General features: G+C 49.1%; 2 protein-coding genes across 16 annotated transcripts in view; one reads left to right on the top strand and one right to left on the bottom strand.

Moving 5' to 3' along the window:
* Positions 1-219: 219 nt before the first annotated feature.
* On the top strand, positions 220-18,053 carry USP20 (ubiquitin specific peptidase 20). Of its 7 annotated transcripts, XM_065035200.1 has the most exons (26): positions 419-538; positions 1,454-1,492; positions 2,569-2,632; positions 2,993-3,107; positions 3,475-3,528; positions 4,191-4,253; positions 4,402-4,527; positions 5,097-5,193; positions 5,377-5,446; positions 6,029-6,142; positions 6,779-6,857; positions 8,065-8,506; positions 9,352-9,489; positions 10,732-10,844; positions 11,267-11,439; positions 11,925-12,019; positions 12,283-12,316; positions 12,721-12,766; positions 13,034-13,214; positions 13,628-13,754; positions 13,856-14,025; positions 14,580-14,661; positions 14,932-15,040; positions 15,420-15,522; positions 15,760-15,831; positions 16,124-18,053. In XM_065035200.1, exons 4-26 carry the CDS (start codon positions 3,027-3,029, stop codon positions 16,282-16,284), a joined length of 2,730 nt encoding a protein of 909 aa, XP_064891272.1. In that variant the 5' UTR covers positions 419-538; positions 1,454-1,492; positions 2,569-2,632; positions 2,993-3,026; the 3' UTR covers positions 16,285-18,053. The 7 variants fall into 7 exon arrangements, with proteins under 7 accessions (XP_064891270.1, XP_064891268.1, XP_064891272.1 ...); XM_065035198.1 differs by lacking the exons at positions 419-538; positions 2,569-2,632 and adding an exon at positions 220-297; XM_065035196.1 differs by lacking the exon at positions 2,569-2,632 and having other exon boundaries at positions 405-538.
* A 1,770-nt stretch (positions 18,054-19,823) lies between these two features.
* Positions 19,824-23,820, bottom strand: part of FNBP1 (formin binding protein 1) — an 82,850-nt gene continuing 78,853 nt past the window's right edge. For all 9 annotated transcript variants that reach the window (XM_065035216.1, XM_065035218.1, XM_065035219.1 and 6 more), the window contains one exon: positions 19,824-22,964. In XM_065035216.1, the coding sequence (XP_064891288.1) occupies positions 22,957-22,964 (8 nt within the window). In that variant the 3' untranslated portion in view covers positions 19,824-22,956. The remainder of the gene's footprint in view (positions 22,965-23,820) is intronic.

Below are 23,820 nucleotides of genomic sequence, written 5' to 3'. Positions count from 1 at the left end.
GCCCCGCTCGTCCCGGCCTTCGCTCCGCCAGCGGGGCCGAGAGCCCCGGTGCCCTGAGTCATCGTTACCGATGTGACCCCGTGTAAGCGACGGGGGTCGCTGTGTTCATGGCAGCCCCGACCAAGCGGTCTCCACTGCCCGTGGGTGTCTCAGAGACGCCACAGAGAAAAGGTGCCGTGGGCAGCGCTTGTCACACACCCGTGTTTGAAAACCCGCCCTGTCCCGCAGGACGCGGCTGCACCGCACCGAGCTGCCGCCACACCCCGCCGTGCCCGGGCCGCCGCAGTTCGCCCCTCTGTAAGCCCCCGCTGATGCCCGTGGGCTGCGCCCAGACCGCTCGGGTAACGGCCTCTCCGGGGCCCGCCCCGCCACCGCCACCGCCTCCTCCCCGCCCCGCCCCTCCCCGCCGCTCCGCCGCCTCCCCGCGCTGCTCGGGGCGCCGCGGCCCTTCCCCGCGCCGGGCCCAGGGCGCGGCCTACCCGGTGCCGGCCTGAGGCGCGACCGCGGCGGGGGCGGCGGCGCCCCGAGCATCCCGCAGGTGAGAGGGGGCGGCGGGGCCGGGGGCGGTTGGGCCTCGGGCCGGGGCTCGGCACGGCCGCTCCGCCGCGTCGGGCCGGGGATGATGCAGCAGCGGCGGCCGGGGGGCTCCGGGCCGGCTGCCCCCGGGGTCCCGCGGTGCTCGGGGCTCTTTCGGGGCGACAGCGGCTCCTGCGAACCCCCGAGTGGGACCTGCGAGCGACTCGTCCTGCCCAAATCCGGCTGCGTGGGGGGATATTTGCGTTCAACTTCACTCCTGGCAGCTGTAGCATCTGTTGGGAGAGAACTTGTATTTTGGGGGCCTGCTGTGCCTGAGGAGCAGTGTAGCAGGGCAAAGGGGGAGTCCCAGAAGGTGTTTTTCTTTTAAAAGCTAAATCTGTAGGTGTGCCGCTAGTGATCCACTAAGAAATCTGTGTTAAAACCTGGTCTACATAAAGCCTGTTCTACATAAAACACCTGGCTTTCCAATACGTGATGTGGTACATTCAGCAAACAGTCAGAAGCGCCTGGTTTCTGGTTCTTGTTGGTAAGCCAGTCAGTAAATATTTATTTCTTCAGTATCTTGAGTGTAAAATGTTGCTAATAACAGCTTCAGACACTCCTTTATCTTGGTAGGTTATGCAAGATGAGCAAGCAGACCTGCTAGTTGTTTTGTGGATGAACAGTGCAAAGCTTTCTTTTATTTGTACAAACAGTTACTCGTCAGATTGTGAATCTCCGTGCATCGGGAATTCCTGACAGCTGGCCCTAGCTCTGCCACAAGACCACACGCTCGTCCTAAGCAAAAAACAAGCCCGAAGAAATGTGTTCCTGTAGAAGGCAGAGACAGGGGGTTTGGCAGCAATTTAAGCAACTGAAAGTAGGTTGCAGTTACCGTGGGATTGTTTTGACATGTTCGTGTTCTGTTCTTCCACAGCGGTGTGTGAGAAAGACAGGCCAAAGGACTTGTTCTAAGGTAACTTCTCTTCCCATCGTACACGGCACATTTAGAGAATCACCGTTAAGCTTTCTGGAAGTGCTTTTATTACATTCCTGGTTTCCTGAGCAGCATCTGCGAGCTGTGTGCTAAAGCTCTTTGGGCAGATTAGTGGGAAGGCTGGGATTGAATATTGAACCTTTTCTGATGCGTTCAGTCAGGGTGGAGAGGTGAAAATGAGCTTCTCCTGGTTTTGTTCAGAAAGGGAAGCCCTGGGTGGGAAGATCAGCATTTCAGTGCTGGAAAGCTGGAAGGCATGGTTTATAATTTTGAGTAGAGGGGTGGTTCCACGGAATGCACTAAAACCGTCCGCATCCACAAGACTGTACTTAAGTGTGCTCCAAAACCGGTTGCCAGTTAGCTTAAGCTGGTGCAGATAAAGGGAGTTAATTTTAAAACAATCTTTTGTTCATTAGGCTTCCTGGGAAACAACTTCTGGGAAAGGAATAAGGAATCAATGCCAACAAGGCACTGATTTTTTATATATTTTAATTGGACCAGCTGATGCATTTGGGAAAAGGGGTCGGTTTTGAGGAAGGAACTGGGAGCCTGAAAGTGTCCCAGTTTTACGCGTTAGTCAAAGATACTGCGCTCTTGTCACTCGTCTTTTAAATCGGCATATGTTACATGATACTATTTTGCATCTCGGTGAAGCTGCATGAAGATGCTCCGTTGTTTGTTTAGCATCTCTTCGCAGGTTCTGAGATCCTGGTTACAACCACTGTTGTGTTTTCTAGCATGCAAATATGATTCCTTCCCCCTCCCGTTTTGCTTTGCTCTTCCAGTTCAGTTTATTCAGTTCCAAAGAGTGCTGGGAAAACATTGTTATAGAATTACCCTTGCAGTTCGTTTTCTGCCAAAGCAAGGTGCTAGGCAAGCTTTTCAGCTCCCAAGATAAGTGTTGCTGATATAGCTTGTTTGTCCTTATTTTAAAGACAAGATAACATTGGGAATTCTTTCAAGTGTCCTCAAAAGGTGAAAACAACAGACTTTAGCGACGATGCTGCTGGAGTTCTTAACATCAAGTTCATCATAATTTTCCACTTTTATTGCAGCCATGTGGGCTTTTCATATCTGCTTCATTTCCAGCCAATAGTAATAATTTGGATCCTGGTCTGTGTTGTTAGTATCACTTGTCTTCTTTTTTCTTTAACAGCCACAAGTGATGTTACTTACTTAAACTGTGCTTAAGAAACGGAAACTCTTTTAATCTCCCTTTTATAGCTGCACGTCACTGAGACATTTGAAGTCTCCCATTGTGTTCCTTGCTTACTAACGAGACCACAATGCAGCCACTCGGCAGTGGGTCAGAACCGAGCGAGCTAATGCCACTGGCTCCACATTTACATTTGACTTGATCTCTTTGTCCCTCTAAAATGAATATTGTAATCTCTAATATACAAAACACGCTCATTTATCTTCTTAACAATCTGTGAGAGCAAATCTGACATACAGCTGAAAGGAACTATCTTGTCCTAGGAGAACACCCCCCGGCAGGTGAGCGTTGGTGAAAATGGGGGATACAAGAGACATCTGTCCTCACCTGGATTCCATCGGAGAGGTGACCAGGGATGATCTGCTGCTCAAATCCAAGGTACGAGGTGTTCTTGTCAGCCCTTTTTGCTATTGTGTATGGGCTTGCATGTTTGTTTTTCCAAGAAAATGGTGCCTGTCTCCATAGAGGAGAGGCAGAAACTCCTCTTCCACTGCTGATGGACCCTGCACTGGCTATCGTCGATCCCATCTGATCTATTTCTGTCATTTTATCCTGCTCAAATGTGTCACTTATCTAAAACGCTGCAAAGCGTGTATTTTAATTGGCAGCGTGGTATTAACAAATGAAATACCGTGAGGTGCAGGTTGGCGAGGCCTGTTTTACAGAGACCTTTCCCACTCTTGAAGGACTAAGTTACTGAAAAACCAAACAAGCAAATCAACCTTCTTTTATCATGAATATGCAGGGAACTTGCCAGTCTTGTGGAGCTGTGGGACCAAATCTCTGGGCTTGTCTTCAGGTAAAAATGGCTTGCTGTTTGTGTGCATGATACGGTGGGACTTCTCTTTGATATATATAATAAAAAGGAGTGGGAAGCAAAGAGGGGGTTCACAGTAGAACTATCTACTGGTTTTTGATGGATTCCAAGGAAGGGACTCCATAGATTAAATGCTAACGCTGTCAGAATATGTCAGGCTGTAAGAGTTCACTCCGTGGAGGTGATTCCCCAAAAGGAATGAATGCAATTCCCAGCACTGACTGTTGGCTGGTCCTGCCTGTGCTGGCACCTGGGCAGGGAGGCTGCACGTGTGGGACTCGGAAGAGGTTTCCCAGGGCAGCGAGGCACGAGGGAATGACAAGGGACACATGGGCGCGCCACGGCAGTTTATTTTCACCCTGGAATGCCCCGATGCTTTGAGACTGCTCCGATGAGCTGCTCATTGGAGCAATTGCCTTGGAATGGGGCCTTTATGTGGGTGCAAACCTGGTTCCAGGTTTTCTTTCTTAAATCAAGCAATTCCCATTTCCCCTCTTCTTCCGGGCCCTGAATAAGAAGCAGGTTAGAAAGCTGGCAAGATCAGTTCTGAAGTTGCAGCTGCTGGTGGGACTGGAGTTGGAGGGTTTTTTGTGAAGGGTCTAATTTGTCGTGCCCATTTTACCTTTGTTCTTTTCCCTCACTAGATCGGTTGTCCGTATGTTGGCTGTGGGGAGTCCTTTGCTGACCACAGCACACTGCATGCACAGGTGAGCTTTTCTCTGTTGTCCATCTTAACACAGACAGGCTTGGATTTTTCCCATTACCCGCTCCTCCTCCACCCCGTTGCGGTAGTTCGGTGCTTCAGCTTGAGCCGGCTGTCAAATGAGATCCGTTATTTCACCTTTTAATTGTTAGGCCAAAAAGCACAACCTGACGGTGAACCTGACGACGTTCCGCATCTGGTGTTACGCTTGTGAGAAGGAGGTGTTCCTGGAGCAGCGGCTGGCAGCGCAGGCACCGCCGCTGAAGTTCGCCGAGCCGGTGGGTCTGTGTTACAGCGTGACCGGGTTGAACGCTTGGCAGGGCTTTTGTTTTCCTGTTGCAAAATTAGCCAAGCGGTTCTGCTATTGTCCAGGCTTTTGTTGTGAAAGGAGCTCTTCCACTGGAAGGGGCTGCTGGTAGTCAGAGCTTTGTCTTATAGCCTCTCCCAGCAAGGAGACATCCAGACAACTTGAATATCCATTTTGACTTATTTTTAACGTTTTCTAGCTTCTTCCATGGGGTGTCTCTTTCTGGGAGGAACCTCAGCAGCTGTCACACCTTCATGTTCAGTGCTTGGCCCATGGACATTTTAGCTGTCAGACCAGAAACACATGTCCTTGTGACGCTGCTGCATATTCCTGATGCCGCTCTGACCATGGGTACTGGAAGCAGCAGTGGTACTATTTCCACTCTGTCCTTGCCTTAGTGAGAAGGGTAGACAGTGCAACTGGTTCTCTCTCCAGAGTGCTTTCTTTAAAGGCTGCCTCAATTTATGTGCAAGACAATCCCTCTCACAACTTATCTTTTAAAGCCTCTCACCGATGCTTATTTCTCTGTCCTGAATCCAGGATTCTCCATTGCCTGCTCACCCTTTGAAAGCTGTTCCAATTGCCGTGGCTGATGAAGGTGAATCTGAATCCGAGGATGATGATTTGAAACCAAGAGGTAACTCTGCAGCGAGTTGGTGAAAGGGCTGCCAGGGTAACTCTGCGATCCGTAGGACCTGCATGGAGAGGTTCCTAGGAGCAGAGACTGCCTAGAAAGGGCTGAATTCCCTCTCCTTTGGGGAGGAATGTAGCAAGCGGCACTTCTGGAAAGTGTTTCATGCCTGTCTTGTTTGTGCTTTAGGCCTTACTGGAATGAAAAATCTTGGGAACTCCTGCTACATGAATGCAGCACTTCAGGCTCTCTCTAACTGGTAGGCACTAGGGCCTTTCAGCAGAGTCTTTACTGCACTTCACTAAATATCAAAGTGGTGCCTCTCACCTGAGATCTTCACAGTCCTGCAGAGACACTGGCCAGGCCAGGTGCAGAAAAGAATTAGTGTTTATTCAGGGCAATGAAAGTTTTACAGCAGGAAACTAAATGAATAGCCAGCTTTGGCTACAGAGAAGACTCGTGTTTAGATGAGCGCTGGAATTAAAACTCCATCATTTCTGTTGTGATGGAAATGTATTTATTGCATGGGAAGGCATGTCATATCTCTTATTCTCCCCAGTGATATCCTTCTGACAACCAATATCCTAAAATATTCTCTAGACATCCTGCCGAGAACTAATTCCAGGGTCTCTTCTCTGCGCTGGGACCAGAGTCAGATCAGCCTTTTTCATTTGTTTCAAGTTAGGAGTCAGTTCTCCATTTGGAATCACTTCTGCCCTCCATTTAAAACCAGTATCTTAAGCATGCTTTCCAAAGGCACGCATTTATGTTTTGATAATCCCTTAAATAGAAGCAGAGGAGAAATTTCTATGCCTTAAATTTTTCTCTCTTTTCCTTGTAGCCCACCTCTCACACAGTTTTTTCTGGAATGTGGGGGACTGGTCCGTACAGATAAGAAACCAGCACTGTGCAAAAGCTACCAGAAGTTGGTGTCTGAGGTTTGGCATAAGAAACGGTGAGTGGTCACCCCCTAATCTGATCTGGACAGGTTCCATACTTAGCTTAGTTCTGAAATCTGCAAAAAGGAAATTTCATCTTCAGGGATCAGCGCATCATCTAAGTTGGTTCAAACCCAGGAAGCTAAATGGCATTGCCTGATTGTTTTATGTGAGTTGTTAACAAGGGGTAAATAAGATACAGAGCAAAAGTGACCTGTGTCTTTCTGGAAGCGAAAGCTGTGGCCTTTAAAGCGATATAATGTCATTTTATATTGGTTTTGGTTTACCTTATGTGTGGCCAACCCACACATTTTGAGACAGACATGGTGCTGCAAAATCAAACCAACTAATGAACTGCAAACCCCTGCTCTGGAAAGAATCACTTGAGACAATTCAAAGCCTGGACAGAGCTTTAAGTTACACGTGCTCTAGGGAAGATTCTCTCTGGAAGGACAGACTGAAAGGCCTGCAAGATGTTTTCTGTCTCTTAATTTGTATGTCAGCCAGCTAATAGAGAAATACATGCAGGTGCATAATTGTTATATCTTTTGTCCTCTTTAACTAGTTACCACACCCTGTTCTGTTGCTTATTAGACAAATTGGCTCCAGGCCTGATAAGCAAACTTCTTCCTTTGTTGTTCATATCTCAACAGCCCGAGTTACGTTGTTCCAAGCAGTCTATCCCATGGAATCAAACTCGTCAACCCCATGTTCCGCGGTTATGCACAGCAGGTGAGGCCTCAACAAAAACACACCATCATTCCAGAGCTAATGGGATTGTTCCGTGTCGGTATTAGTGATCGGAGGGAGCACCGGGCTGGGACTGAGGAGACCTGGGTTCTTTGCCTCTGGCTTGCTGCTACCAAACCGATGCATTTTCCTCTGCCAGCTGGAAATACAATGGTCACCTCCTTTATAAAGGGCTTTGAGATCTACTGATACATGCTGTATGAGAGTTAGGTGTTATTTATTCATGGCAGAGCTGGGAAACCTGGATACATCTGTTCCAAAAACGTTAAATAGATGAGTGTTCTATATTCTCTTCTGGGGATTTACAGCAAACTAAAACTTATTTAAAGATACTGTCTTTTTCCTTTGAAGTTTTTTTTAGCCTGTCTCTCGTGTTAACTATTTAGAATAAAATGTAAATGTCAAAATTATGATTAGAAAATGTACAAAAGAAGTGACGGTAGGACAGTACATCTAAACTGTGATACTGAGAGGAAGTCAAAACAGAGGATAAAAATAATGATTAATGAAACAACTTTTATATTCATCTTTGATGTGAAGCACGTTGGATTGGAAAACTCTCCGCTGTAAAGAGATAAAGTTGAAAAGAAGACAGCGCAGGCTAAAAGCCAAACTTCCATAAAATAACAGAAACATCATAATTAACTTTCTGGAGTTGTCAAAATACCAAGATGCTTTCCAGCAGGTCCTTTGAAGCCAACGTAGCAGCTCTTGTACCACATATTATACATGTAGGAGCTTGTACCTTGACTGTGTAGTCTCTGGTTTCTGGTTCCATTCTCTATTAAAGATTTTAATCTTCCCTATTTAAGAGAGAGATTGCCATAAGAAGAAGTCAGTGTTCATAAAATCTGTCTAGTGGATAAGTCTGTTCTCTGCGGCCTGCTGTCTTCATTAGGCTTCTCATCGTCTCTCACCTCTTATCAGTCATAAAGCCCTGATAAATAAGCTCGTGCTTTGCCTGCAGCTGCTTTTTGGCTTCTCAGTGTCTTTCAGCTGAAGATGTTCAGATAAAAATTGGGCCTTTTATCATTTAGGAGTTTAAAACATTTACCTTTGCTTTAGCAGGGTCTCCTGTGTTGCCAGGGTACCTGACCTTTGTGGGCAGCACTGCGAGGCTGGAGTGGAGCCGTCTCTTCCTTTGCCCCGTTTCTGGGTGGATACTAACAGGGGATTGCTCCTGTTTCAGGACACTCAGGAGTTCCTGCGGTGCCTGATGGATCAGCTCCACGAAGAACTGAAGGAACCAGTTGTTGCAGAGACAAGAGATTTGGATACAAGTGACCAAGATGACAAGCGGGAGGGTGACCGAAGTCCCTCGGAGGACGAGTTCCTCTCGTGTGACTCCAGCAGCGACAGGGGCGAAGGAGACGGGCAGAGCCGGACCACAGCGAGCACGGGCAGCGGCTCCCTGGCCGAGACAGAGCTGTTGATCCACGATGAAGCAGGGAGAGGGATCTCCGAGAAGGAGAGGATGAAGGACAGAAAGTTCTCCTGTGGCCATCGGCGCAGCAACTCGGAGCAGGTGGATGAGGACGCGGATGTTGACACCACCATGATGCTGGTTGATGGCAGAGCCTCCCCCGAGGTGCTCCCAGCTCCCCGGCCCGCCAGCCCTTGCAGGACACCAGGTATAAACCTCTTCCAGTTGTGTTATTTGTGAGAAGACATTCTCATCCTTCACACTGGCAAAAAACACATAATGTGACTGTTCTTTCTATGAGTTTCAAGAGATTTTGCATCCAAGACTTTGTCCCTGGCAGTGGTTCTGCCTTTGTGCACAATTGCTCCTGTAAGGAACCAGAACGCGTGAGCCACAGAGCTGCTCAGCTGGGCTAAACTGCTGCCGGGCTGAGTGGAGAGTACATCCCAAACCTGCAAACACTGCCTTTATGCCTTTTCCTAATTGAAGAGAAAGGTTTTCTAAGTGTACACCGCTTTATCTCATAGACTGACCTGGGGAAATAGCTGTGGAAGTTTATATTTGTTAATTGTGGGCTTTGTAGAGAGAAAAGGGACATGCACAATTCGTGCATTTCTGTGTCTTAGGGAAAAGAAAAGAGCAGCAGTTAAGATGTAGGTGCGGAGTCACCTCAAACTGAACATATCCGATCTTTCAGCGCTTCTTTATGTAAGAGTCCTACTGTGCCAACTGGCACTGGAGACAGCAATGCTCTCTGTGTGGATGAGCGATACAGGAGCAAGCTGTAAAACCTAATTAGTCATAAGTGTGAAAAAAAATGCGTTGGGTTGGTGTGTGTTGTTGGGTTGTTTTTAAATATAATTATTAGCTGTTCAGTACCCTTATCCATGCACTGAGCTCTATCTGCCAGCGTGTGCAAGCAGGACAGTTAATACACCGAACTGTGCATATTGGGAAAGATGCTGGAACGCAGAGCTGGGCTGACATTGACTGCAGTAGCGTTGCCTTTTGTCACGGGGATTTTCACCAGTGCCTCCCTGTTTTCCCAAACAGAACCCGACAACGACGCCTACGTGCGCTGCTCCTCGCGCCCCTGCAGTCCGGTCCACCACGACATGCACTCCAAGCTCTCCAGCAGCCCTCCGCGCTCCAGCCCCGCCAGGCTCGGCCCTTCCTACGTCCTCAAGAAAGGTAATGCCGAGGGGGCGTGCTGGGAGCAACGGGGAGTGCGTAGAGGAGCAGGGGTTCATCTACAGGAAAGAGAAGGAATGTGTCATGATTCCTGATAAACAGTTGCAAGAAGTGCTGATTGCCCTGGACATCGGCACTTTCTAAAATAGCACCAGGCAAAGACTACAGTAAACCTGCAGGTAAAGTCAAGCTCTAGGCACATCTGATGTTCTAGTATGTCCTAATATTGGAGCCTCAAATGATTTCCACGTGTGCATCTTCACGCTGTGTTTGTTATTAATAACATGGCTGTGAAGTGCCAGGCACAAGCTCTGCCCCTGTAGTGGAGTGTGGGGATGTGTAAACATTTGTCTGCCAGACTTGCATTTCATAGTGTGTGGGCCAAAGAACTGTGGGATGATGTTACCAAGAGAGAGCTTCCTGCCTCTTAGACATTCTGGGCTCACAATAACAGAATTAAGGCTGCAGATGTCAGTCCAGTGCTGGGAGCATCGTGAGGCTTCGGAGCAGAGCCTGCCTTCTGTTGTTATCAAACTGGGCTCTTCATCCCAAGCAAATTGCAAAATGAAATCCCTCAGCGTTGCGTAGCCCACAAACACAATGGCATGTGCTTGTACCGCCGTCCCTACAGCTGCTCAATAATGACATTCTTTCCTCAACCGCGTCCCAGCCCCTTGGCTGAGGTCAGCACAGCCACAGATGTTCTGGCCGGATAAAAAGCTCTCTGTCTCCGTGCACGTGTGCGTGGGGAGAGGGTTTGTTATTAAACAGAACTGGGTGTTTGGCCAATCCCTGCGGTGGAGAGTCGTCACCAGTGCAGGACACTTGGGAGCACATGGTAGATGTCAGAGGGGGAAAAAAACAAAGGGACAAAAGTACACAGGCAGGTGAGAGGGGAGAGGAAGCTTAAAGCTTAGAGGAAAATGTTGCAAGACCTCAGAAAAGCAAGGACTGTCTGTGGCAGGGCCAGACTTCCGAACGCGTAGTAAGAGGATGGAGATGGGATTTCCAGTGAGGCAATTTCTGCCTGCAGAGAGCCCACATGCTGGTGTTGGTTCACTTTGCTACCTCCCGCTTCCTTGTGCCACCCAGAGCTGCAGCGTCAGTTTAGAATGGGCTCCAGTGTCTCACCGGCATGCAAGTGGCTTGTCCTGCATTCTTCTTGTGTGGCTGCGTGATTCTGCTGAGCCGGGACGCTAGGAAGGAGCTGCTGTGTGATGGGCTTCCCTGTCTGTGTTTCAGCCCAGATGCAGGCTTCTGGGAAAAAGAAGAAAGAACTTCGCTATCGCAGTGTGATTTCTGACATCTTCGACGGCTCCATTCTCAGCCTGGTGCAGTGCCTCACCTGCGACAGAGTGAGTCTTCTGGCGCTGTTGGTCAAAGAGCATGGTCTATCTGACTCTTAGATCTCGTAGGAAGTGGTGCTCCTATTTCTGAACGCTAAAATGATGACAGGTGGATGGTGAGGGAGATGTGAGAAACCACCTGCCAAGAAGCTGTATTCTCTGCAGGGTTCTGTTACTTATCTGTGTTACTGAGTTGACCTGGCAATGTCACATTCACATTAGAAAACTGATTCCAGTGCTACAAAACCCATGACAAAAGTCATCCTGCTGACAGCAGTATAGAATAATTAGCCAGAGTGAGTCGCTCTTGCTCCCAGCTCAGGTTTCCAGCTTAGACAAAATCCAAGCAGTGATAAGAGGCGCTAGAGGTCAGGTCCCAGCTCCATTACACGCACAGGAAACTCAGACCTCTTCCTCTTGGGTGTTTCCAGGTTTCTACAACAGTGGAGACGTTCCAGGACCTGTCGCTCCCAATCCCAGGGAAGGAGGACTTGGCCAAGCTGCACTCTGCCATCTACCAAAACGTGCCAGCCAAGACAGGGGCATGTGGGGACAACTACGCCTCGCAGGGCTGGATTGCTTTCATCATGGAGTACATCCGCAGGTGGGCTCCCTGGGCGGGATCTCTTTTTCCAGGGGTTTTCCGGGCAGGGCTGGGAGGCAGCTGTCCCGAACCAGCGGTGTTGGCAGCAGAACATCCATTGTAACCATTCCCTGGACAACAGTCAGTGATACCTCACAGATCTCTGAACCTTTTCATGTCAACCAGTTCCTACTGTTCCCCTTGTTCTGTCATGCACTTTGAGATCTCTTGTGCGGTCGATAACCCCTCACTTCTGCCTTTTGCTTTTCTGCCTTTAACTTTGCCTTCTAGAGCAAATTAATTCTTAGTGTAGTTTTCCAGATCAGTTTGAGCAGTCACAGTAGGAACATGAGCTGAGAGAAATCCTGCTTTCCCTGCTCCTCTGGAATGTGTGATGAGCTTTGGACCTACAGCTAAAAGGAAACCCATCATCCATTTGGAGATTTGTATGCCAAAGCATCCAACTACTATTTTGTGTATAACTTTAAATCCCCTCCCTTGTGCAGATTCGTGGTGTCCTGTATCCCTAGCTGGTTTTGGGGTCCTGTTGTGACACTGGAGGATTGCCTTGCTGCCTTTTTTGCAGCCGATGAGTTGAAGGGTGAGTTTTCTTCAGTGGGGTCTGACAGCACGCAACAAGGAAAACCACATAGAGGGGTATTTCACATGCAGTTTGGGGGCGGATTAAATCTGGAAATCCTGTCTCGGTCTTTCACTTAGGGACTGGCAGTACCGCAAGTTGGCAGCTCAGCATCTCTGAGCAGGAGCCAGTTTCCCACCTGCTCAGGGGTGCTGCTTTTCATTATGAATCGGTGTTGTGTGCTCTGGGTAACTGCACAACGTCTTTCTTCTTTTCACCTACAGGGGACAACATGTACAGCTGTGAACGATGTAAAAAGTAAGTTTGCATTCTCTGTATTGTGTTGCATTTCTGGTATTTTATTTTCCTGGACTGCTGTCAGACATTTTGCTGTGTCCTCCGCCTGCACGTTCCTTCTGCTGAGTGGCAAGTAAAACCTGCCCTTAACATCAGAGTTCTGGTCTTGAGAGTCACTGATCGCAGATGGGAAAAGTGCTGGGCCTGGGGGGACAAGAACAGGGATGTGCTTGGCAGGAATGAGGCTGTTGAAGACGACACATCACAAAGTGCTCATGCCGTGCTTCATTTGGGAGGGATGCTGCAAAGAGCTGGAACTTATTGCTGCTGGAATTCAGGATTTGTCTTAGATTTCAAAGCGAGCAAGAGCCCTTTTGGCATCCCTTTGCTTTAGAGATTGCTCACAGTTTCTTTTTCTCCCCCAGACTGCGGAATGGAGTGAAGTACTGCAAAGTCCTCCGGCTGCCAGAGGTGAGTAAAAGCACCTTGTTTCCTCGTTTTCTTTCAGCAGCCGCTGAGGAGGTCAGGAAGCTAGAGCTGGAACAGAAGGAGCAGTTTGGTGTGGTGTCACAGTCCTGTATCTAGACCAGAAGAGCCTTTCCCATCCTAAATGGAGGGTGGAAATGGAGCCAGCAGGATTCATGGCTAACAGGCGAAGAACTTTTGCGAGATGTGCTGTTTAATTAGAATACCTGTGGCAAAACTGTACTTTGGTTTTCTCTGTCTTTGATCTTTCAGATTCTTTGCATCCACTTGAAGCGGTTCCGGCACGAGGTGATGTATTCCTTCAAGATCAACAGCCACGTCTCCTTCCCCTTGGAAGGGCTGGATCTGCGACCTTTCCTGGCCAAGGAGTGTGTCTCCCAGATCACCACCTACGATCTCCTGTCTGTCATCTGTCACCACGGCACAGCAGGCAGTAAGTGCTTCTGTGAGCAGGAGCGAGACGAGCAGGAGCGAAGCAAAGTGTGTTTCCAGGACCAGTGTAAGACCTGCCCCCTCCATTCCCAGGCTCGCTCAGCCTCTGCCCTTTGAAAAGTGAACCCAGCAGATTCAGACAGATCCCCCGATCCCCCGCAGCTGTTTCAGCCTCACCACAGGGTTGGCTCAAACCCTTTCCCCATGTTCAGTCTCACTGAGAGGCCCTTTCCAAGGAAGGCAAATCAGGCTGGCAGCGCCGGGCTCCCAGCTCCTGCAAATCTTGCCTGAGCAGGAATTACCAGTTGTTTTTTTTGGTCTCTCTCCGTTCTTTACTAGCAGCCAACCCTGTTTGCGCTGCTGACGTTATCCCAGGCCTCCCCGCTCCCAGCAGCGCTGTGTGTTCTGTTACAGGTGGGCACTACATCGCCTACTGCCAGAACGTCATCAACGGTCAGTGGTATGAGTTTGATGACCAGTACGTCACTGAAGTCCACGAGACTGTGGTACAGAACGCAGAAGCCTACGTCTTGTTCTACAGGTGATGCTGCAGTCCCTTGCTGGCTGCACAATACCTAGAAATGTGTCTGGAAAACTAAGTTTTCGGGAATTGCTTATTCTCTCTTCCTTTCCCTGCTAAAGGAAAAGCAGCGAAGAGGCCGTGCGGGAGCGTCAGAAAGTTGTGTCCCTTGCCAGCATGAAGGAGCACAGCTTACTGCAGTTCTACATCTCTCGAGAGTGGCTCAATAAATTCAACACCTTTGCCGAGCCTGGTCCCATCACCAATCACACCTTCCTGTGCGCCCACGGAGGTGAGGCGGGCTCTGGGAACCGCAGCTCCCAAAAGCTCCAGCTGCAGCGGGATCCGCTTCCTTGGCAGAACCTCCAGCCCGCGCAGGGAGGGATGAGACAATCGCCCCTGGTCCTGCTGGTCAGAGGCCCAGAGGGATCTGTAGTGCTGGGAAACAACAGTTTTCAGTTCTCTGTTTGTTTTTAAAAACAAACCTGTAGGAAGCAGATAAAGCAGCGTTTATCTGTGATACCCTGTCAGCAAGGTTGGCCTTGGAGAACGGAGCAAGTGCTACTGAAGAGAGCTGGTACCGTGTTTTACTGTTCTGCTGCTTCACCTGTCATGCTGGGGAGCCCTTGCATTTATAAATCACCAATTGGAAATGAAGCACTTGATTAGAAATCAAGGCTGTGAACTGAGAAACCTCCACAATTAATGAACTCTCGACTGTTTTCCATTAGCAGAGGAAGCAGGTTCTGGAATCTGAGTTTTCAGCAAGGAAGATCTGCCCTTAGTTGTGTCTTTACCCAGCAGTGATGAGTTCCCTGATTAACTCCCTCTTCCTTTCCTCCGCAGGGATCCCTCCTAACAAGTACCACTACATCGATGACCTGGTTGTGATTCTGCCCCAGAACGTGTGGGAATATCTGTACAACAGGTGAATATGGCCTCTTCGTTCTTCTTCCCAAAAAGTTTTGGTTTTTCTTCCATACCTTGAGCGGTGATGGAGACACAATCCCTTCCCAGGGCACCTTAAAGGAACGCAGTACTTGGTGCAGACTGGCAAAGATGTGTGTTTGGTAGAGCCTCCTAATCTAAACCAAAATTATCAATATCAGTGCATTGTCCCAGGGCAATATTGTAGGATTTGGGGCTGGGAGACATTTCCATTCTGCAATTCTCCATTCCCCTCCATTTCTGTGCCCAGGTTTGGGGGCGGCCCTGCTGTGAACCATCTGTACGTGTGCTCCATTTGCCAAGTGGAGATCGAAGCGCTGGCCAAACGCAGGAGAATCGAAATCGACACCTTCATCAAGGTTCGTATGGGAAACATCTCATAGCAGTGGCAGGAGGTGGGAGATGGAGACCTGTCACAGTCAGTCAGGGGAAAGCTCTTGCCCCTGTTTTCCCAGAACATGATCTGCAGCATGGCCAGGAGGTTGATCGGGGGTTCCCCAGCACTGACAGCACGGGGAGGGGCAGCTGGAACATGGTAACACGTGCATGGCTGCACACACACCAAGTTTGAAACCATCCTGGTCTCTTGCCTGCTCTCCTGAGCAGGAACAGGTTGGGAGGAAGGTCTTAGAACTATAAGGCCGCCTTCTGAAGAGCAGCAAGGCTGCCCTATGTTAACAGAAGGGGCTCATCCTGATCTAAATCCCTCCTCCATGTCTCTGTTCTCTGCTCTCCCAGCTGAACAAGGCGTTCCAGGCAGAGGAGTCTCCAAGCGTCATCTACTGTATCAGCATGCAGTGGTTCCGGGAGTGGGAAGCCTTTGTCAAGGGGAAGGACAACGGTAAGAAGCCCCGAGACCTCTGGAGTCTGTCGGGGGTGAGCGGTAAAATGGAAACAAGTGTGGCTGGTGCAGCTCCCCAGTGAGCGCCTGACTGGTGTGACTGGAGGCTGAGCGGAGTCCAGACACCAGCGCTATGGCCTGCGGGGCAGGGCAGAAATAACAAGAGACCTACTTGGGAAACAAGCAGATCTGGTGGCGATCAGAACGGTTTTTGACACGTTTGCTCTCCTCTGACAGAGCCTCCCGGACCAATTGACAACAGCAAGATTGCGCTCACAAAAGCAGGCGGCCACGTGCAAGTGAAGCAGGGTAAGGCTTGTGCTCGCTGTCCTGTCGTGTCCCTAAAAGGTTTCCACCATCCCCTTTGCCCAGCGGTGTGGGTGTGGCTTTCATCGTGTGTTGCTCTTAACTTGGTCTTTACTCAGCATCTGCTGGAGCCCAGCTTCTTAAATAACATGCGTGTGCTGTCCTCGCTGGGTTCTCCGGCCAAGCCAATAAAGATCACATCTGTATCCTGGTTGTCTCCGCAAACAGCCCTTCCTGCGTTCCTCCCGTGTAACTTTTCTGGCAGAGTTCTGACTGCTGCTGTTGTCCCTTCCAGGTGCTGACTACGGGCAGATTTCCGAGGAGACGTGGATTTATTTAAGCACGCTGTACGGAGGAGGCCCAGAGATCGCCATCAGGCAGAACGTGGCCCAGGTCCAAGAACTGGAAAACCTACACGGGGAGCAGAAGATTGAAGCGGAGACGCGGGCTGTGTGAGCTGTGCGGGACGGGGCAGGGAAGGGAATGGCACAGAGATCCGAGTGGGGACGGAAGGCTGGGGAAGCCTAAGGACTCAAACCTCACCCGTTGTCTGGTACTCGCAGGTGGGTGCAGCTCCCGCCACCAGTTCTGGGGAAGGCGGGTTCCTCCACTCACCTTTCACGGGGCTTTGGAGACGGGGGTGATGCTGAGTGACACTGGGAGAAAAGCAGCTTCTCCGTAATTCACCTCGGGCTGATGCTGTGGTGGGAACCTGCAGCCCAGCTTCACCAGGACACGGGCTGACCCGAGCCCTCTCCCTGGGGTTGGGTTACAAAGACCCAGCGCTCCCAGCTCGCCCCCAGCGAACCGAGTCTCTGCTCCTTCGCAGGTTTTGCTTTTGGCACTTTTAAACTCATATGTATAAAAATAAGGAAGCGTTTTTATGTTTCCAGCGGGCAGTGTTGCAGCGTGAGGAACCTGTTATTTGAAGCTGACTAAGCCACAAGGTCTCCCGGTAGTTTTGCGCTGGTGGGGCATGTCACAACTTCCTAGTTTTGTTCTTTACCTAATTCTTGCAAATTCAGTTGCAATCAACTAAGAAACTTTGAAAGAGGCCGTTTCTTTCTTCCCTGGTCCCTACCGCCACACCTTCACAGGCCTGCAGATTTTAATTTCTCCTTGTATCTGATTTCACGCGTTCAGCATCTTTTCAGAGAACAAAGCTGGAAGATGAATCCTCCTTCCCACTAAAGCTTTGTAGCTCTGGGTGTTTGGCTCACAGGGGGTCAGAGCTGTTAATGAGCAGGATTCGTTAGAGCAGGACACAGGAGTCCTGGTTCATAACCCATTCTAAGGGTGTGCGAAGGCCAAGGAGGAGCCCAGTTCTTCACCCAGAGCCTGTTTGGGGGTCACCCCGGGCAGGGGGTTAATTCTGGGGCTGAGCCGGCCCCAGGCTCTAGAAGCAGCTTTTTAGGAATGAGCTGCTTTCTGCAAGCAGGAACCCCCCATGTGCTGAGGCCATTCCAGCTTCTCAACACAGATGTCATTTGTATACGCAGTGGCTCATTTAATGAAGAGAAGTAACTTGCTCCCTAATCTACTGCTGCTAATTCAGCCAAGGAGCAGCTAAGAGAGGAATAAAGACAAAAAAGGTTAAAGCACCGCTTTTCACATCAGGGCTTTGTTCATCTCGTAAGCCAGAAAGAAATAGTAAAATCTTTGTGTTTCCCTGCAGTTCATTGGGAGCAGAGCAAGGCAGAGGTGGCCTCTCATGGGCTGGGGAACCAAACTGGGGGTTCATGGTGCTGGAACCTGAGTGGTTCCACAGCATCAAGTCTGGCCTTGGTACCAGGGACCTTCTGAGCACCCCATGCAGAAGAGAGGGAGGAGCAGCTGCTCTTTCACTTGGAAAGTAAGAAAGGGTGTCAAAAAGAAAAATGTGGCCTTCAGACCTTGTTTTTTTCTGTTTAGACCAAATGTTTGCTGCAAACAGCAATTTCTTCTTTAGAAAAGTATCTGTAAATGGATCAGCATGTTAATTCTACTATCCTGTTTATTGGATGCTTGTAAATACCCAGCCAGGCCTGAGGGGAGGTCAGAGAATGAGCCACTGTTGGGATTTCTCATTGTCTTCAGCTTTGTCAGCCGCTGCGAGCCCGTAGGCTGCATGTCTGTGTCGTCTGTGCCGTTCCGAGGATGCTGTACAGATTGTTTAAGAACACTCCTGTGCTTCAGTGTCATACTTAGTGCTGAAAATGTGTTACAATAAATACACGTGCATTCAAGCAGCTGCGTGACTCGGTGCCTGCCGTGCGTGGCCAGAGGGGCTGACAGCTTCCGGGGTGTTAAAAAAAGTATAAGCTCATGCAGTGCAATCCCCCCATGGAGCAGGAACACCCAGATGAGGTTACACAGGAAGGTGTCCAGGCGGGTTGGAATGTCTGCACAGAAGGAGACTCCACAACCCCCTGGGCAGCCTGGGCCAGGCTCTGCCACCCTGACCATGAAGAAGTTTCTTCTCAAATTTAAATGGAACCTCTTGTGTTCCAGTTTGAACCCATTACCCCTTGTCCTACCATTGGTTGTCACTGAGCCTGGCTCCATCCTCCTGACACTCTTTTGGTCCCCTAAACCAAACTGTGCTCCATCAGAGGAGGGCGCCTGCACCTTTCAGTCGGTGCTTAAATAGACTTTCATGTTTCATTTACCCAATTCATGCTATTTGTGACCATCCTTGCTCTGAATGTAACTTGCAAGGGAAAGAGCTGAAGTTTTACTGATGAGAGTTTTACAGATGAGAGTTTTCTGTCAGGCTGTTGTGTGGCCAAAGATTGTGTCCCTCATACAGCATAATCCGCTTCCCGGGTAACACGAGAGCAGCTTCGCTCCTGAGGCCTCAGGAACCAGCAAGTGACGCTGCACAAGCTGCAGCCTGAAATATCCAAAGAGATGGAGCTCGAGTCGGGTTAACAGGAATGTGCAGCTTGTTTTTTAGCAACCTGAAGCCAACCGTCAAAACTTGCATCTCGCAAACAAACGCCATCACCTCAGCAACTGCAGAACAGCGCAAAACCATCCAGGAGACACAAACGCCCTCCCCGAGGGAGGGGATTATTCAGTGTCTAGACAAACAGCTCTGGCAAAGCCCGAGTTGTACTTGTTACCCTCTGTTAAAATGCTTAAAGCTCAGTTCTGCATCTAATTTATTTGAAATCCAACAGCAGCTGCGCTTTTCTCCGACTCCCACAGTGCATGTTAATCATAGATTCACTTTGGTTGGAAGAGACCCGCAGGATCGGGTCTAAGCGCGAACCCAGCACCATCACCAACCCAGCACCATCACCAACCCAGCACCATCACCAACCCAGCACCATCACCAACCCAGCACCATCACCAACCCAGCACCATCACCAACCCAGCACCATCACCAACCCAGCACCATCACCAACCCAGCACCATCACCAACCCAGCACCATCACCAACCCACATCCCTGAGAACCCCACCTACCAGACTTGCAGAGCCCTGCAGGGATGGTGACGGCACCGCTGCCCTGTTCCAACGCCAAGTACAACTCCATTAGGGGAAATATCTTCCCCAAGCTCCCAGTTCCAAGTTCCCAGCGGGAAAAAGAACCACCCGGCCTTCCCGAGCGCACCAATGGCTCCAACGGCACGTTTCACTTTCTCCTCAGATGAACAAATTAAGAACAAAACCACAACCGCTTCAGTCGCTCCTCAGTGCCGGCTGGAAAAGTTGAAGTTTGATAAAACTGTGTCTCAAAGTGCCCTGATGGGAACCAGCCCTGCAGGACAGACTCTCAGAGGTACAGACAGAGCCAAATTCATACTTTAAATACCTGAAAATCCATGTATGAAATAAAAAATAAATGAATTAGTGCCATCAGTAAAAATGTTCCCACACGAGCACCCACCTGAACAGGCTGTTTCTGCTTATTTGATGCGAATTTTACAGCTGGAAGCAAGACCCTTTTTATTGGGAAGCGACAAAACCATTTGTCTTCTCTGCATGATGAAAAGGGGCCACTGAAACTGTATTTCTGGAATTAAGTGTTTATTTAAATACGTGGATGACTTTTCCTTTCATTGTTACAAGGTCAATATTCGCTTTCAAATGGAAGCACTTTATTTGGTTGAATTCTGTCTCCAGAAATGAACGGGGAACACCAGAACCATTTACATTGGCAATGAAATCACAACACTGAGATGCCACCAAAACTCCAGAGATCAGTGCTCAAACACACATACACACACATATACAAATAAAAAAGTGCTCGACATCGTCATGTTAAAATAGAATTTGGCTTCTTTTAGGTCTTTTTGACTCTTCAGGCAGGAAACCAAAAACCAAAGAACAATATGCATCAAACTAAATGAGCTTCTGAAAAATACTCAGCATTAAACACAACTTTCGGTATCAGTAAATATGTTTCTTCTCTATTTACAGGTGTTAAGAAAGGGCATTAGACACTTTTGCTGGGGATAGTGAGGTTTGTAGGATGTACAGTCCACACTTCTGGGCGAGATTAGTAAATTCGAGCAGAGTTTTTATAAACCAGTCACATATTTAGTCCTTCAGATTTTGCAAAAGGTAAATGCTACAAAAATTACTCATTCGTTACCCTGAATAGAGGCAGCGGAACAAAGGTGCGTAGGCTACAATACACGACTGTCGTTGTTTTTCTCTTGCAGTAAGTTTTAAGAGCCGAGATTTTTGGGAACTAGTTGCCAAGTTTATAAAAACTCCTTATCTTTTGATAAAACTTTTGAAGAAAACTCAGTCAGCTAAAGCTAATGCTCCTTCTAAAGCGCTGGTTAGCAACACAGACATTGCAACTGTTCCAATGTTTCACAGAGGCTGACAATAATATACTGTCCACCTAGATTAAATATATAAAAGCAAACTTTTAATCTAATTTTTTACATAGATGGCACAACAAGAGGTGAAAATGAATCCTCCTAGCTGCTGATTCAACAGTGCATTGGACACGGGAAGAAAAATACCGCAGCCAAAAATATTTCCAAGGTATTGTTGCACACCCGTTAACTGCTCAACCACTTCGATCCCCTGGCAGAGGGACGTTGGCCAAGGTACGAAGCCCCAAGTGCCACCGTGGGGACCACATTCTGCTACGGGAGGCTCATGGATCTAAACAGTTAAGTGACACCAGTAGCAGCAATGATAAGGACGGTGATTTAATGGATTACGACCCTTCGGACGCTGCTGATGCTGCAGCTGAGCGGCCCCAGCGCCGGTATCGCCTGCGGCTCGTCCTGAGCTACGAGATTAGAAACCACAGCCTCTGCTGGTCAATGCTCGCAGGTATTAATTAAGCACCATAATACAAGAGCTACAGTACAAACTGTAGGACTGAGGGACCACACTGTGAAAAATAAAAGTTGGTGTCTTGAATGGAGAGAAAAGGACAGAGTTATGAACACAAGGTGTAAGCCAACTCAAAAATTACTTTATCCAGAATGGGGACGAGCGAGGAAAACCCCAACCATGGGGAGAATTGGGTTCCTGGACACGTTTCCATGTGCTGCCCCTGCATAGAACACCGCAGGCAGCAAAACCAGACACACAGAGGTTTCATTTCAGGGTCACTGCCTGTACTGGTGTCCATGGAAATGTTCTCAAATTCTGGGCATTTTTACAAAAGATGCTGAAGTTCCCTACAAGAAGTAGATTTGCCCAAATGTGGTGATCTATGAGTAAATTAGGCTCTCAAGAGCTATTCAGTAGCAACCGACTTATGGGGCTCAAACGTGGACAAGATGATTGTGAAATCCCAGCAATGGTAAAGATTCAGGGGAAGCCAAGAGTCAGAATTTAGAAGTTTTGAAAGCAATTGACCTTTTCCTAGGCAGCTGAGGTCCAGATCATGAGATATTTGGAGATATAAGGTGCAGCATCACTTATCGTGCCACTTCTGCTTCAAATAAAACCATGTGAGAACAGGATGGCTGAGGAATAAGTCACAATTCCTGTCTGGCTTCTGGGTCGAGGTCCAGTCCACGACAAGGTGGGAGAACGAAATGGAGTGCAGTTTCTTTATTTTTTTCTCTTTTATTTTTCTAAAAAACTCCTGTTATTCAAACATGGACTGATGAGAACGCACAGAGGTCATGCAAAAGGAGAAGGCAGGTCTGAAATGCTGAAAACAAAACCAAAAACCAAACCAACAAAAGAGAACTCCAAAGAGATTAACAACCGCGAGCCACAGGATAAGGTGGCCCGGGGAAGGTGGGCACAGGCAAGGCAGCAGGGCGAGCATGCAGACTGAAACCAGAGCAAAACGGAGACCGTGGCGGCCAGCAAAATGGGGCATCAAACCGAAATGCCACTGTCTGTGTTTGTGTGTGTCTGTGTGTGCGTGAGGAAGAGGAGGGAGAGAGGAATGGGGGATAAAGGGGTGGGGGCAGACAGAACAAGAAGGAAAACAAGCGTACATACGTGAGCTTGAAGGCTTTCAGGAAACAGCAAGGTCAGAGGGGTTTAATACTTGGCATGAGCATCAGCCTAGATTTAAAAACAAAAATAAAGGCTGACAAGTATTAGTGACCTTTTGGGGAAAGCAGGATATCGAATAATGGATCAAATGGAATATCTGCAAATTCAGAGCCCAGTCCAGCTGCTGTGACGCTGCTCCCAGGAGCGGCTCCCACAGCGACCGGCTCCCTCCCGCTCTTGGGGGAGACGACCCGCAGGATCCGCGCTAAAGGCACCGTGTGACATGCTGAGGGACCAGGGCACACATTCAGATGGACCGAGGGACAAGGGGGGACAGGAGACAGACCAGGACATGCGTGGGACTCTGGTTACCCTTTGCGAAGGGCAGCCAGCAGTTCTTTGACCGGCACTGGGAGGAATCGGGTGGGGGAAAAGTGTTGGTTATGTTTTCCAGAGGGGCTTTGCCAAGGTGGTGAAGGGTGGGAGAGGCCGATAAGTTAATCCGAGCCACAAGTAGCATGCCATGGAACAGAGCAAGCGTCTGAACGGGACGGGGATGGAATTTAGGCCTGAATTTTTCAAGTGGGAACTCCAGACACGACTGGGAGTCTGGCTTTCCGTGGGCGTGTGTTAACTGCCTGCAGGGTAAACAGACCATTTTGTTTCTCCTTCTGTGACAAGCTCGCCCCGAGGTTCTTGCACCAGCGCAAACACCTTTAGGAATCTAAAACATAAGAAAGACAAAAAAGAAAGAGACTGGGTTAGAAAGAGGCTGGGGAACGTGGGATCCCTTCAGAGCGGCACTGCCTGCCAAAGGTTAAAGGAATCGCGGCGTCCAAGCGCCTGCCATGTCAGGAGGGGACACTCAGTGTCACCATTGCCCCTCGGCCCTGCCAGCAACGAGCATCACTGGGATCAGCACGTCAAGGTTTAAAGCAAGGCGACAATAAACATCACCAGGACACCAGGTCCAGGAGCGCAGCCCTGCCAGCCCTGCTGAGTCCACAACAGAGAAAGCAAACAGCTTTTCAATGGTCAGTCTGCAAAGAACTGTATCTGCCCAAGTGACAGCTCCAGACACCGTTAACGACACCAAAGAACAACAACAGGAAGCCAAAACATCAAGAATGTTGCAGACAAGCCCTGACTGGCTGTGCCTTACACACCAGGCTGCAAAGACACCTCGTTCTTAAGGGAAGTCGAGAAATAAGCAGGTGAGCAGATGCAGTCTCAGCCCCTAAGCCCAGCCTGGGACGGCCCTGGGCCCCCTGGCCGAGGGTGAGTTTTCTCCATGGCCAAGCGAAGCTGCAATCCAGAAGTGTGGGTTGGCCACAGACACCATGTCCAGGGAATACAGGAGGAGTCCAAACTTCCCTCGCGTTCAAGAGGGCAGGGGAAGAACCTTCTGACCTCCCTTGCACCCACTTCCACAAAAAACAGCACCAAAGAGTTTTCATAGAGACACAACATTTTTCCCAAAAAGGAACTGCAGTTATAACTCAGTGTGGGAAGCAAGTGAAAAGCAGCTCTGGGCCACTTGCTTTCTGTTAGTAAAGTGAAACTTAAATAAAATGCCATTA

This window comes from Columba livia, chromosome 19 (assembly GCF_036013475.1).
Source record: "Columba livia isolate bColLiv1 breed racing homer chromosome 19, bColLiv1.pat.W.v2, whole genome shotgun sequence".
NCBI classification, from domain to species: Eukaryota; Metazoa; Chordata; class Aves; order Columbiformes; family Columbidae; genus Columba; species Columba livia.
Note: the sequence above shows the minus strand (reverse complement) of the source record. Positions and strands in the feature narration are given on the sequence as shown.